General features: G+C 36.2%; 1 protein-coding gene across 8 annotated transcripts in view; it reads left to right on the forward strand.

Moving 5' to 3' along the window:
- Positions 1 to 13,528, forward strand: part of OPHN1 (oligophrenin 1) — a 532,200-nt gene that overhangs the window by 248,868 nt on the left and 269,804 nt on the right. For all 8 annotated transcript variants that reach the window (XR_002074899.2, XM_053891532.1, XM_053891531.1 and 5 more), the window contains one exon: positions 7,732 to 7,833. Coding sequence is in view for 7 of the 8 variants with exons in the window: in XM_053891532.1 (XP_053747507.1) it covers positions 7,732 to 7,833 (102 nt within the window). In the remaining variant the exon portion in view is untranslated. The remainder of the gene's footprint in view (positions 1 to 7,731; positions 7,834 to 13,528) is intronic.

Genomic DNA, 13,528 nt, shown 5'->3' on the forward strand with positions numbered 1-13,528 from the left:
ATGTGGGGTCATCTCCCTCCTCCCCAGCTTGTGCTCCAGCTCCACTTTAGAGAAAGTTGCATACTTCCATAGCCTCAGAGTTTGAGCTCCAAATGCTGCTTTCAAACAAAGAAACATATAAACAAAGAAAAGCCACAACACTCAATACTTCTCATGCCCCTGTCCCTGGTCTCAAGAGGTTTTCCTCTTGTGTGAACTTGATGCCCCACTTTATCAACCCCTCTCTCTTTCTGTCCCTTTTGTCTGTCCAGAGAAAGCATTGCCTCCCCTCCATGGCACTGCCATTTTTTTCTCCCCTAATTCACTTCATGCACCTTGCACCTGCCACACTGTCTCCCTCCAACTGTGGAGATCCTTCTGCCACTCCACAGATAGATATCCTGGGTGTTCCAAGTGATCTGACCTCAATACAGCTGTGTTTGAGGGATGAGCAAAGCCCAGGATCCCCCTACTTCTCAACTATCTTAACTCCTCCTTTATAGTCTTTGTTTTAGAGTCTATTTTGTCTGTTACAATTCTTGCCACCCTGGCTTTCTTTTGACTTCCATTTGCATGATGGATGTTTCTCCATCCCCTCAATTCACTTTGATGGCATCTTTAGGTCTAAAGTGAGTCTCTTGAGGGCAGCATATGGATGGGTCTCTCTTTTTTTAATCCATGCTGTCACCTGTGTCTTTTGTTCGAGCATTTAAGTCCATTTACATTCAAAGGAATTATTGATCGATGTGCATTTATTGTCATTTTATTATTTTGTGCTTGTTTCTAAAGCTTTCCTCTAATCCTTTATTATCTTTCATTTATGATTTGCTGATTTTCCTTAGTTTTATATTTAGATTTATTTCTCCTTATTCTTTGCATATGTATCAGTCGATTTTGATATATGGTTACCATTAGGTTTGTTTATAAGCTCTTCTTCATATAGCAATTATATTATGTTGATGGTCAGTTAAGTTTAAACCTATTCTTTACTCCTCCCCTCCCCACATTTTAGGTATATGTTATCATATTACATCCTTTTGTTTTGTGATTTCCTTGAACTTTTTAAAAATAGAAAGTCATTTTTACTGCTTTTGTGTTTCCTATCTTTATACTATCAGTTTTGGCCTCCCTTCCATTCAAGGAGTTACCTTTAATATTTATTGCAGAATTGGTGTAGTGACCATGAACTCCTTTAGTTTTTGTTTGTTTGGGAGACTTTATGTTTCCTTATCTTCTGGGTGATATCTTTACTGGACAGAGTATTCTTGGCTGCAGATTTTTCCCATTTAGCACTTTGAATATATCATGCCATTCCCTTCTGACTTAGAAAGTTTCTGCTGAAAAATAAGCTGATGATAGCCTTATAGGGTTTTCCTTGTAAGTTACTGTCTTCTTTTGTCTTGCTGCTTTCAAAAATTTGTTCTTTATCACTATTATAATTTAATTAGAATATTTCTTGATGTGGATCTGCTTTTGTTGATTTTGATGGCAGTTCTCTGTGCCTCCTAAATCTGGATGTCTGTTTCTTTCCCCAGATTAGGAAGGTTTTCAGCTATTATTTCTTCAAATAAATATGCTGCCCCCTTTTGTATCTCATTTTCTTCTGGTACCTCAGTAATATAAATGTTTTTACATTTACTGGAGTCACTGAGTTCCTTAAGTCTCTTCTCATTTTGCATAATTCTGTTTTCTCTCTTTTGTTAGGCTTAATTGCCTTCCATTATTCTGTCTTCTAGGTCATTATGTCATTGCTCTGCTTCTTTCAGCCTGGTTTTCATTCTATCAGTCATGTTTCTCATTTTGTTTAGTAAGCCTTTATCTCTGCTATGTTATTTCTTATCCATGTTTTAAGAGTATCAGTCATGTTTTCCACTCTTTCCTTAAGTACAGTGATTATTCTTATGATCTTTACTTTAAATTATCTATAATATATGTTATTTATAACTTTTTTTTACATTTCTTTTTTTTTCTTTTATATTTCTAGTCATGGCCTTTTCCTCTTTCATTTGGGATAAATTTCTCTGTCTTCTCTTTTTTCTATGTCTCTGTGCCTGTTTCTTTGTGTTAGGAAAGTGAGCTACATCTTTATTCTTGAGGTTAGTGGCCTTATGAAGAAGTCCTGTAGTGCCCTACTGTGTAGTGTCCCCTGTTCCCTAGGGCCTGGCATTTCCAGGAGTGTCTTTAATATTTTCTCCGTATGTTCTGCTGTTTTGTTCTGCCTGCTTTATTCTTCAGGCCAGTTGTATGCAGGGGCTTTCTTTGCCTGATGCATGCAGTATGTAGTCCCTGGCCTGAATGTAGTACATTTTAACTAGGTGTGCTCTGCTCTGATTGTGAAATGAGACCTGTCACCCCCACTCATGGAACTGAAGCTCTGCTAAACTCCCGTGTTGGAAGACATGGTTTGAGCAGGAATTTGGGCCACCCTCCAGGGGGCAGGTCCCCAAAACATTGGGACTGAGGTAAGCATCACTGGGAACAGTGGTTCCACCAGAGTTTGGGAGCTTGGTGTAAGCATGTGAGGTAGGGAGTATTGGTGCTGCACTGGTTCCTGCATATGGCCCTGTGCCTATGCTGAGGTGCAAGGCATGGAAATGGTACTGGCCAGTTCCTTTGTTCCCAGACGGTTCTCTCTTGGAATGCTGTCTCTCTGTGGTGTGCTCCAAGATGAACAAATAACCTCCCCCACTGTGTGCCCCAAAGTCTTCAGATTGCTGTTTTCATGCTGTTTATCCCTATGTTGTTTTCTTGTCTTCTCTCCATGAGCAGAACAATGCCTTCCGGGCTCTATCACAGACAAGCCTGCCAACTTTTAAAGCTCCAGGCTTCAAGGTTCGCTGGTTGTAAGAATGCAAGAAATTTGGCCCCTCTTGTTTTCTAAGCCTATTGCTATAGGGATACATTTTTCCTGTGAACTTCCTTATTTGCTAGTCTGTTTCTCACCCTTCTCTTGGACTGCAGCAGCTATGATCTGTTTCTGTCCCAAACCACATCTCCATTCTTTCTACCTTCTTTCATGTGGCCTCTTCTCTGTTTTTAATTGTGGAGTTTGTTCTGCCCATCTTTATATCAATTTCTAAGGTATTTAAGATGATTTGATAGTTATCTAGTTGTACAGGAAAATAACATAAACAATATTGTATTACATGTTTAATCTATAAGTAATATTTAGATGGTCATAATAATTTAATTATTGAATATGAATCAAAGCAAAATTGCAATATAAGTTTAATAGGAGTATCAGGACATGGGTTTGGGTTGGGGGACAAAAGAGATGGTGGTGATAATGAGACAAGGAGAGGAAAGGGCTAAATCCTCATCTTTTTTTTGGAAGTTAATAGATAATGCACAAAACTTAAGAATTAGTAATAGCAATGTAAACCTTTATTTTGAGATATTAGAAATGTTAAAGCAAATACTAGAATAATTGGCTTAGAGATGAAAAAGTTTATTTCTGGAGAAGGGGAAATAGAAGAAAGGTGACAGGGGATAGCTGCATTTCTTAATTTACTGCATGGAACTAAATGATCATGTGAATAAATGAAGTTTTAAAAGTCTTACACATGAATGCTTTTTAAGTGATCACTTGGGCATTATGAGTGTAATGCTGCAGGAAAGTTTCCTGGGTCTATTTTCTCTATTCAGTGTCTGATTCTGTGTGGGTTCAGCTTATCATGTTGGGATCATAAGTTGTGGGTTTGGCTTTCAGCTTTGTCCAGCAAAGCTAAGGATGGCAAAGAGGATTACTCAAGACTCCACAAGTCAAGAGAGATGAGAGGAAGGCTAATATGTGGGAAATCAAATAGCTATTTTCTGGTTGAGGAGATTATAGGGAACACATTATACTGCTTTCTGGCTATGCTGAAAACAGCTAACCCGTATCTAGTTAATGCGTATTTAAGGGTTGGATCCTACCTATGCTCATGAATTACTTAGTTCATGTTATCTATGGAATAACCTATGGTAGGCATTGGCTTGGACTTGAGCCATGGTATAATGGCTGTTGATAAATTGTATTTCTTTTTTTTAATATTTAATTGTTTATTTTGAGAGAGAGAGAGAGAAGGAGAGAGAGATAGAGGAAAAGAGGGGCAGAGAGAGAGAGAGAGGGAGAGGTAGAATCCCAATCAGGCTCCACATTTTTAGCACAGAACGTGACATGGGGCTTGATCTCACGAACCATGAGGTCGTGACCTGAGCCAAAATCAAGAGTCAGATGCTGAACCAACTCAGCCACTCAGGTGTCCCAAGATTAAATTAAGAAATTCCCATTTATAATAGCATCAAAAGATTAAAGCACTTAGGTTTAAATTTTAAAAGCATTTTATTTATTTAAGTAATCTCTACCCCCAACATGGGGCCTGAACTCATGACCCTGAGATCAAGAGTCACTTGCTCCTCTGACTGAGCCATCCAGGAACTCCTTAGGTGTAAATTAGAAAAAAAAAAGTCCAACACTTGTACATTGAAAAGTACAAAACATTAATGGAACAAGTTAAAGAAGATCTAAATAAATAGAAGGATAAATGGAAACACATCTTATGTACATGAATTATAAGACTTCATATTATTGATGATAATAGTCACAGAATTGATCTACAGATTTAGTGCCATCTGTACCAAAATTTCAGCTGGCCATTTTCAACAGATTGATGAGGTGATCCTAAAGTCCACATAGAAGACCAAGATAGAAAAAGAAATATTGAAAAAAAGACTCATAATCTTTAATTTCATAATTTACTTCAAAGCTATAATAATCAAGAGAGTGTGGTGCTGACATGAAGAAGACAGAACATATAGATTAATATAATAGAATTGAGAGTCCAGAAATAAATTTATACATTTATAGCTAATCGATATTTTGTGAGAATGCCAAAACAATTCAATAGGGAAAGAACAAATGGTTCTTGGACTACTGGACATCCATATGAAGAAGAATGAAGTTGGAGCCCTATATTACACCATATTCAAAAATAAAAACCAAAAAATATAAAGCTCTTGGAAGAAAACATAGGTATAAATCTTCATGACCTTATATCAGGCAACAGTTTCTGAGATATGACAGCAAAAACACAAGAAATCAAAGGAAATAGACTGATTAGACTTCACAGAATTAAAAATGTTCATGCTTCAAAGGACACTATCAACACAGTGCCAAAACAATCCAAGGAATGGGAGAAAATACAGCATAGCTAGTATTCAGAATTATACAATAAATTTTTTAACTCAAAAATATATATACATATATACACAAAGGGCCAACAGATACATGAAAAAACATCATTAATCATTTGAGAGGTGCAAGTCAAACCACAGTGAATGCAAATTAACACCCACAAGGTTGTTTATAATCAAAAAGATAAGTAAGTGTTGGTGAGGATGTGTAGAAATTATAACTCTCACTCATTGCTGTTGGCAATGTAAAATGATACAACTGCTTTGGAAAACAGTTTGGCAGTTTCTGAGCAAGTTAAACATAGAGTTGCCATATCACTCAGCAAGTCCACTGCATATATATGTGTGTGGTGTGTGTGTGTGTGTGTGTGTGTGTGTGTGTGTGTGTGTATTCCCAAAAGAGTTGAAAACATGACTGCAGAAAATTTTGTACATAAATGTTCACAGCAGCACTATTCATAACAGTCAAGGAAATGGAAGTAACTCAAATGTCCATCAACTGATGAATTTATAGAGAAAATGTGGTTTATCCATACAGTCAAACATTATACAGCCACGAAAAGAATGAAGTACTGATGCATGTTACAACATGGATAAACCTTGAAAACATTATGCTAAGTGTAAGAAGACAGTCACAAATGGTCACATATTGCATGCTTCCAGTTATATGAAATCTATAGAATATACAAATCCATAGAGACAAAAAAAATTGTGGCTTCTCGGGGGGCAGATTTGGGAGAAGGGGGAAATGACTGCTAACAGGTATAGGATTTCTCTTAGGTGACGGAAATAATCTGGAATTAAACAGCAATGATGGATATACAGCTTTGTAAATATATTAAAAACCACTGAATTGTCTACTTTAAAAGGGTAAATTTTATGATATATGAATTATATTTCATAGTTTTTATTTCAAAAATGGAATTGGAGGGGTAAATGACCAACAGAACTTTATCTTTTCCTGGAGAAGTCACTGACTTTTTCTGGATCTAATGCTCTCTTCAAACAATTGCTACTTTAAATAGACTTACCAGCTGGAGGTACAGTTTGTCCTACCTATATGTTTTGTGTGAATATTTCTATTGTGTTTTGGTATCTGAGTTTGGACTAGGGCTGTAGACCTACTTGAGTTTTATTCACAAGGTTTCCTGGTTATTTACAGGCCTCCTGAGTGCAATTCCTCTCATGATCATCTGGGCCTTATTAGACTGTATGTAATAAATCAAGTAGATCTGTATATTATATGACTTTGAATAAGTTAATTCTTCTTTTTGATCCTTAAGTTCCTTTCCAATATCTACTACTCAGGGTTGTGAAGACTAAATGAAATAATGGATTATAAGTATATAGCATACTTCCTGGACTGTTGTAAGCCTCAGTTAATGTTAGCTTCCTCTCTGCTTCTTTACCTTTGGAAAAAAGCATGTTTCTTACAGGTCAGAGGTCACAAACGGTCTAAGCTTCTTGCCCAGGAACAGATTGCCTCTAGAAATCAATAATGGATTTTTTTTTCTATTTTTCCTGTGTGTCCCTTGCTGTGCCTCTTCTAGTAACTGGCACCCTGTAGATGCTCAGTGAATTTGGATTTACCATGACACAGTACAAGCTGTTTCCATGAATTTCCCAGCATGATGTTCAGAGGATTGCAGAGTGTCAGTATTAGTATGTGACAAATGGACATTGTTAGTGCTCCTTTGGTGCTGTGTGACTTCCAGTTGTGCTGAGGCAGAGAGCTTAATTAAGTTTTATTGAGGCAGAGAGCTTAATTAAATTTCATACTTTTATTTTGAGAGAGAGAGATAAAGAGGACTAGAATGCGAGCAGAGGAGGGGCAGAGAGAGAGGGAGAGAGAATCTTAATCAGGCTCCATGTCCAGCACTGAAGAGTCTGTCACAGGGCTTGACCTCATGACACCATGAGATCACGACCTGAGCCGAAATCAAGAGTTGGGCACTTAACTTACTGAGCCACCCAGGCGCATCCTCCTGTAAAGTTTTTGACTCTTGCTTTCCAAGCCACACTTTCCAGGATTGTTTCCTCATTTTAAACATCATCTTTTAACATGCAGTAGTAAAATACTTAAACAATACCAAAGAATTCATAACTTATAGAAGCAGTCCAAGGTTCCTATTGCCTTGGAAATGTTTTGCTTATTAAGCTGTCTAAATGCATTGTATATGACTTTTAAAGGCATATATTTAGTTCACCGTTGTTCCTTATTTCTATTTTTAAAAAATGAATGAGTAGTTAATGCACATAAAAAAAGAAAGATATTAGAAGGAAGAAAAAGTAACAACTGTACAGAGCCATTTTAAGTGCCATTTTCTGAGCAGCAGCTCCCAGGGCCATCAACTGTACCAATAGGAACTGCCCTGTGTTTAGGTGGAATGGTTTAGGGTTATATTTGAGGTAATCGAAACTGCTGAGACCAATGCAAAAGTAAATTTTCTATTTATTTGTTTTTTCCAGAGACTAGAAATATGGAGAATGTGACACTGCATCCTTCATTCTCAGTTCTGAGCAGAGTGAATTAAAAACTATAGACATCTTAATCTGTGCTTTCTCTCCCACATCTAGGAACGGAAAAAGAAATTTGAAAAGGATGGTGAAAGATTTTATTCTTTGCTGGATCGGCACTTACATCTGTCTTCCAAGAAGAAAGAATCTCAGTTACAAGAGGTATGTTCAAAAAGCCTGTTCCTACCTTCTGCTGCCAGATATGCCTTGGTAACATTGGTATCTTCCTATTACAAGGTTTTCCTTAATACCCTGCCTCAGCAGGGAACCACTATAATAGTAGTCTTACAGTTAAAACCATTTGCCTGGGACTGAGGAGCCTTGAGTTCCCAAACTAGCTCCTCCACTCACTAACTATGTGACTTTTTTGTTGTTGTTGTTCATTTGTTTTTTGGACTTTAGAATAAATAATTTAATATATAAATACTTTTTATGTAAACAATAACATGTAAGTTTGAGAAAATAAAATTTTACCATACAACACTGTTATAGTATCACTGACTATATTCCTTATGCTCTGCCTTTTATTCCTGTGACTTATTCATTCCATAAGTAGAATTCTATCTCTTCAACTCCCCTTCACCCAATTTGTCCATCCTTCTCACCCTCCTTTACTTTGAAAACCATCAGTTTGTTCTCTTTATTTATAGGTCTTATTCTTTTTGTTTACTCATGTTTTGTTTCTTAGATTACACATATGACTAAAATTATATGGTATTAATTTCTCTCAGTTTGACTTATTTCACTTAGCACAATACTCTCCAGAGCTATCCATATTGTCACAAAGGGCAAGATATAATCCTTTTTCGTGGCTGCATATTATACCAAAATCCACGTCTTCCTTATCCATTCATCTATCAATGAATACTTAGGTTTCTTCCTTATCTTAGCTATTGAAAATAATACTGCAACTATGATAGGGGTGCATGTATCTCTTTGAATTAGTGTTATCATTTTCTTTGCCTAAATACCCAGTAGTAGAATTACAGGGTCATGTGGTAATTCTATTTTTAATTTTTTTAGGAACCTTCATGCTGCTTTCCACAGTGGCTGCTCCATTTTGCATCCCACCAATAATACATGAGGGTTACTTTTTCTTCACATCATCGCCAACACTTGTTATTTCTTGTCTTTCAAGGTGTGACTTTGGATAACATATTTTTTTTTCTTTCAAAGGAGGAGTGATATGCAGTGATTTCCAGAGTCCCTTTCAGTTCTGTTTTTGATTCCAAAATCCACATGAGGATAAAGTTAGACTAGTACTGTATTTGGTAGATCAGGAGCAGATCTTCTCCTTTTTCCCCCCAAGATATTCCAACATTAACTTTTTTTGTATGGGCTTTCAGGGACTTTAGTTCAAATAAATCACTATTCCATGAATGCATACCACATGCCAGGCATTAAGCTGGGTTCAACAGTACTAGAGAGACAATGAGACATACTTCCTGTCCTTCTATAGCTTATAATTGGAATGCTAAAATTCCACACATGTATTCACACATGACACTTAAACAAGTAGCATTTTTTACATACTGTAACATGTATCTGTATGTGGTATCCTTGAGGGGTGGGGAGGTGTTTGGAGAATAAAAAACTTACATTTGGATGTGGAGATTTGCCTTTGTAAAATAATGGGGCCCATTCAATTTGAGGTGGTCATTCAACAAAAAGTGAAGTCTTTGACAGATAGAAATGGAGAAATGGACCTTTCACATGGAGGGCAATGGCCCCAAGAATGGAAAACATGGAGTACGTTTGGGAAATAGTATGACCAGAAATTTCATTACTATTGGAGAGTAGTGAAAGACAAAATATGATCAGGAAAGTTCAGACTATATTATGGAGTGATAGGCTCAGGAGTTTGTCTTGAATTCTATTGGCTCTGGGAAGATTAACAAGACCTTTTGGTTGTATAAGCAATATGAGTGGAATTCTGATTTAGAAATCTTAAACTGTATGAGGTTGTAAGATGAATTAGACCTGGGAGAGACTGGAAACAAACAAACAAACAAACAAAAATCAGTTTAGGAAAGTATTACAGTGATCTAGAGGAAAAGGTCTAAGTCACAAGGGTGGCCCTGGAGAAGGGAGGAAAGGAATTAACTGATTAAAACTGCTTTTAATGGAAGAATGGTTCTGTGTGTTGGATAATAGATCAAGTAAAAGATTCAAGTATAAAAAGAGATATTCAATTGAATAAGGTCATAGACATGAGCTGTGAAATTTCTTAGAAATCATCTTGTCCAAGGTTATATAGATTGTGGCAAAGCTGATATGTGATTTGGTGAGTGTCCATTACATCATGTAAGGTGCTTCAAGGTGATAAATCTATCCTCAGTGGTGGATAGAGTTAGTATTGAAAAAGTGAAGGACTACTTTTCTTCCATAAACTGGAATGAAGTACTATTCTGGGGTCTTCTGTCATTTTTCTTCTGCATACCTTTGTTTTCTTCCTTTTCCATCTATTCTGTTTTGGGTTCCTAGCTAGAAGAGAGTTAACATAAAAGGCCTGAGTCTACTTTGATTAGGAAAATCTGACTATAATATTAACTCTTGGCTGGTATCTGGGAACTAGGCTAGTGGGCAGTTTCTTACACAGATATAAAATTTTTCCTAAATGGTAAGAATGACTCACTGTGCCTAGACTGCCTGTACAAACAATGTGGTTTATGTTGAATGTCTTATTTTCTTCTGGGAGTCTGGAGTCTTGGTATATGCTCAGCAGCCAGTACCTGTGTACAGGCACTAATAAAAACCTAGGGCACTGAGTCTAAAGAGCTTACCTGGTAGACCATATTGCACATGTGTTGTTAACTTGTTGCTGAAGGAATTAACTGTGTCTTTTGTGACTGTACTAAAGGAACACTCTTGGAAGCTTTCACCTAGTTTCTTCTATACTTCATCCCATGTATTTTTCCCTATGCTGATTTTGCTTCATATCCTTCCACTAAAATAAATCTTAGCCATGAGTATGACTATATGCTGGAGTCCTTTGAGTCCTCCTAGTGAATTACCAATTCTCTAGGGGGTTGGGACCCTTGGCACAGTCCAAACTTTGTTCTTTTGGAGACTTACAATGAAAGCTTCTGGAATGTCCTAGTAGTTTGGTTGCTGTATGTAGAGGTCCCTGGTGACTTTACTAAAGAGCAAGGATACAGCCTTTGAACTTCTTCAATTAAAAATAATCTGAAGTTGTATGGAAACCAATTTGACAATAAATTTCATATTTAAAAAATAAATAAACATTAAAAAAATAATCTGGGGGACCTTGGGTCACTTTTTTAATATTAAGAGACTTTATTTTTAGAGCAGTTATAGGTTTACAGAAAAGATGAATTATAAGTACGGAGTTCTCATATATCCCTAATTTCCAGCATACAGTTCCCCCTACTATTAACATTTGCATGAATGATGAGCCAATGCATTATACATTCTGGGGGTTTTGACAAATGTGTAATGACATAAATCCACCATTACACTATCATGCAGAAAATATGTCACTGCCCAAAATATGTGTGGGCACCACCCATTCATCCCTCTATCCAGCCACACCCCCCAAACTGCTAGCAACTGTTGATCTTATGGTTTCCATATTTTGCCTATTCCAGAATGTTTTATTGTTGGAATTATACAGCATGTAGCAGTTTCATTTTGGCTTATTTATTTTAGCAATATTCATTTAAGGTTCTTCTGTGTCTATTCATGACTTTATAACTCGCTTATTTTTAGTGCTGAATAATACTCCATTGTGTGTATTTACCACAGTTTATCTTTTCACCTATTGAAGGATATCTTGGCTTCCTCTCAACTTTGTGAATTATTAATAAAGCTTATGTAAATATTTGAATGCAGGTTTTTGTGTACATAACTTTGCAAATAATATTGGTAAATACCAAAAAGCACAATTTCTGGATTGTATGGTAAAAGTATATTTAGTTTCTTACAGTTTTTTATAGAAACTTCCATATTGTCTTTCAAAGTGACTACATTTTTTTATTTCTATCATCAATGAATGAAAGTTCTTATTGCTGTTGTTGCTCTCTTTGTCAGCATTTGGTGTTGTCTGTGTTTTGGATTTTAGCCATTCTAATAGGTATGTAGTGATCTCTCATTGTAATCCTCGTTTCTGTAATGACATATTCTGTTGAACATCTTTTCATATGCATTTTTGCCATCTGCATATCTCTTTTGGTAAGGTACCTGTTCATATATTTTGCCATTTTAATTGGATTATTATCGTTTCATTTTAAGAGCTGTTTGTCTATTTTATTCTTATTTTTTTAAAAGATACCCTACTAGAGGCACCTGGGTGGCTCAGTTGGTTAAGCATCCGACTTCGTCTCAGGTCATGATCTTGCGGTTTGTGAGTTGGAGACCTGTGTCAGGCTCTGTGCTGACAGCTCAGAGCCTGGAGCCTGCTTCGGATTCTGTGTCTCCTTCTGTCTCTGCCGCCTCACCCCCCAACTTGTGCTCTGTCTCTCTCTGTCAATCAAAAATTAATAAATGTAAAAAAAAAGATACCCTACTACTTCTTTGTTTGTTTTATCCCCCCCTCTCCACACCCCTTGGGGTAAAAGATATTTATTTCAACTTTCTAGGTGTAAAAAATAAAATTTTAACTTGGAATTTGTATTGTTTTAAGTTTTTATTTAAGTTCTAGTTAGCTAACATACAGTATAATATTAGTTTCAGGAGTAGAATTTAGTGATTCATCAGTTACATATAACACCCAGTGCTCTTCACAACAAATGTCCTCCTTAATACTCATCACCTATTTAGCCCATCCCCCCACCCACCTCCTCTCCAACAACCCTCAGTTTCTTCTCTATAGTTAAGAGTCTGTTTTATGGTTTGCCTCACTGTCTTTTTCCCCCTATATTCATCTGTTTTGTTTCTTAAATTCCACGTATGCGTGAAATCACATGGTATTTGTCTTTCTCTGACTGACTTATTTCACTTAGCATAATGCCTTCTAGCACCATCCGTGACGTTGCAAATGGCAAGAGATTATTCCTTTTGATAGCTGAGTAATATTCCATTGTATATATACAGATACACCACATCTTCTTTATCCATTCATCAGTTGAGGGACACTTAGGCTCTTTTCATAATTTGGCTATTGTTGATAATGCTGCTTGTTTGTCTATTTTAGATACCAGCCCTTTCTCAGATATGTTTTGCAAAGATTTTCTCCCAGTCTATGGATTGTTTTTTCATTCTCTTAACCAAGATTTTCACAGAGAAGAAATTTTTAATTTTTATGAAATCCAATTTATCAGTTTTTTTCTTTTGTGGATTATGCTTTTATGTTATATCCAAAAAGTTATCACCAAGTCAAAGGTCACCTGAATTTTCTCTTATATTATCTTCTAAGAGTTTTAGGGCCTTGATTTTTACATTTAGCTCTATGATATATTTGGGATTAATTGTTGGGAAAAGTTTAAGGTCTGTCTCTAGATTAATTTTTTGCACGATGATGTGCAGTTGCTTAAGCACCATTTGTTGAAAAGACTATCTTTGCTATATTATTTAAATTTATCTATTTTTAATTGAAAGTATAAAGTATGTATATACACAAAATAAAAACTTCAAACACTATAAAAAGGTATAGAAAATATTAAATCCTTATCATTCAAGATTCCCGTTCCTTTCTTTCTCTTCCTTAGAGGCAGTTCCCATTACTAATAGCTTGTGAAACTTTCCAGAAGTCTAGAAGGCTAATATACACAGTGTGCTTATCTTACTCTTTTTAACCTAAGAATATACCTTGAATATTGGTTCGTAGCACACATACTGAATTTTTTCCCCCACAGTTGTGTTGTATTTCATTTTATTAACTTCCATAGATATTTAAACA

This window comes from Panthera pardus, unplaced genomic scaffold (genome assembly GCF_024362965.1).
Source record: "Panthera pardus isolate Hobbes unplaced genomic scaffold, ASM2436296v1 HiC_scaffold_27, whole genome shotgun sequence".
Lineage (NCBI taxonomy): Eukaryota > Metazoa > Chordata > Mammalia > Carnivora > Felidae > Panthera > Panthera pardus.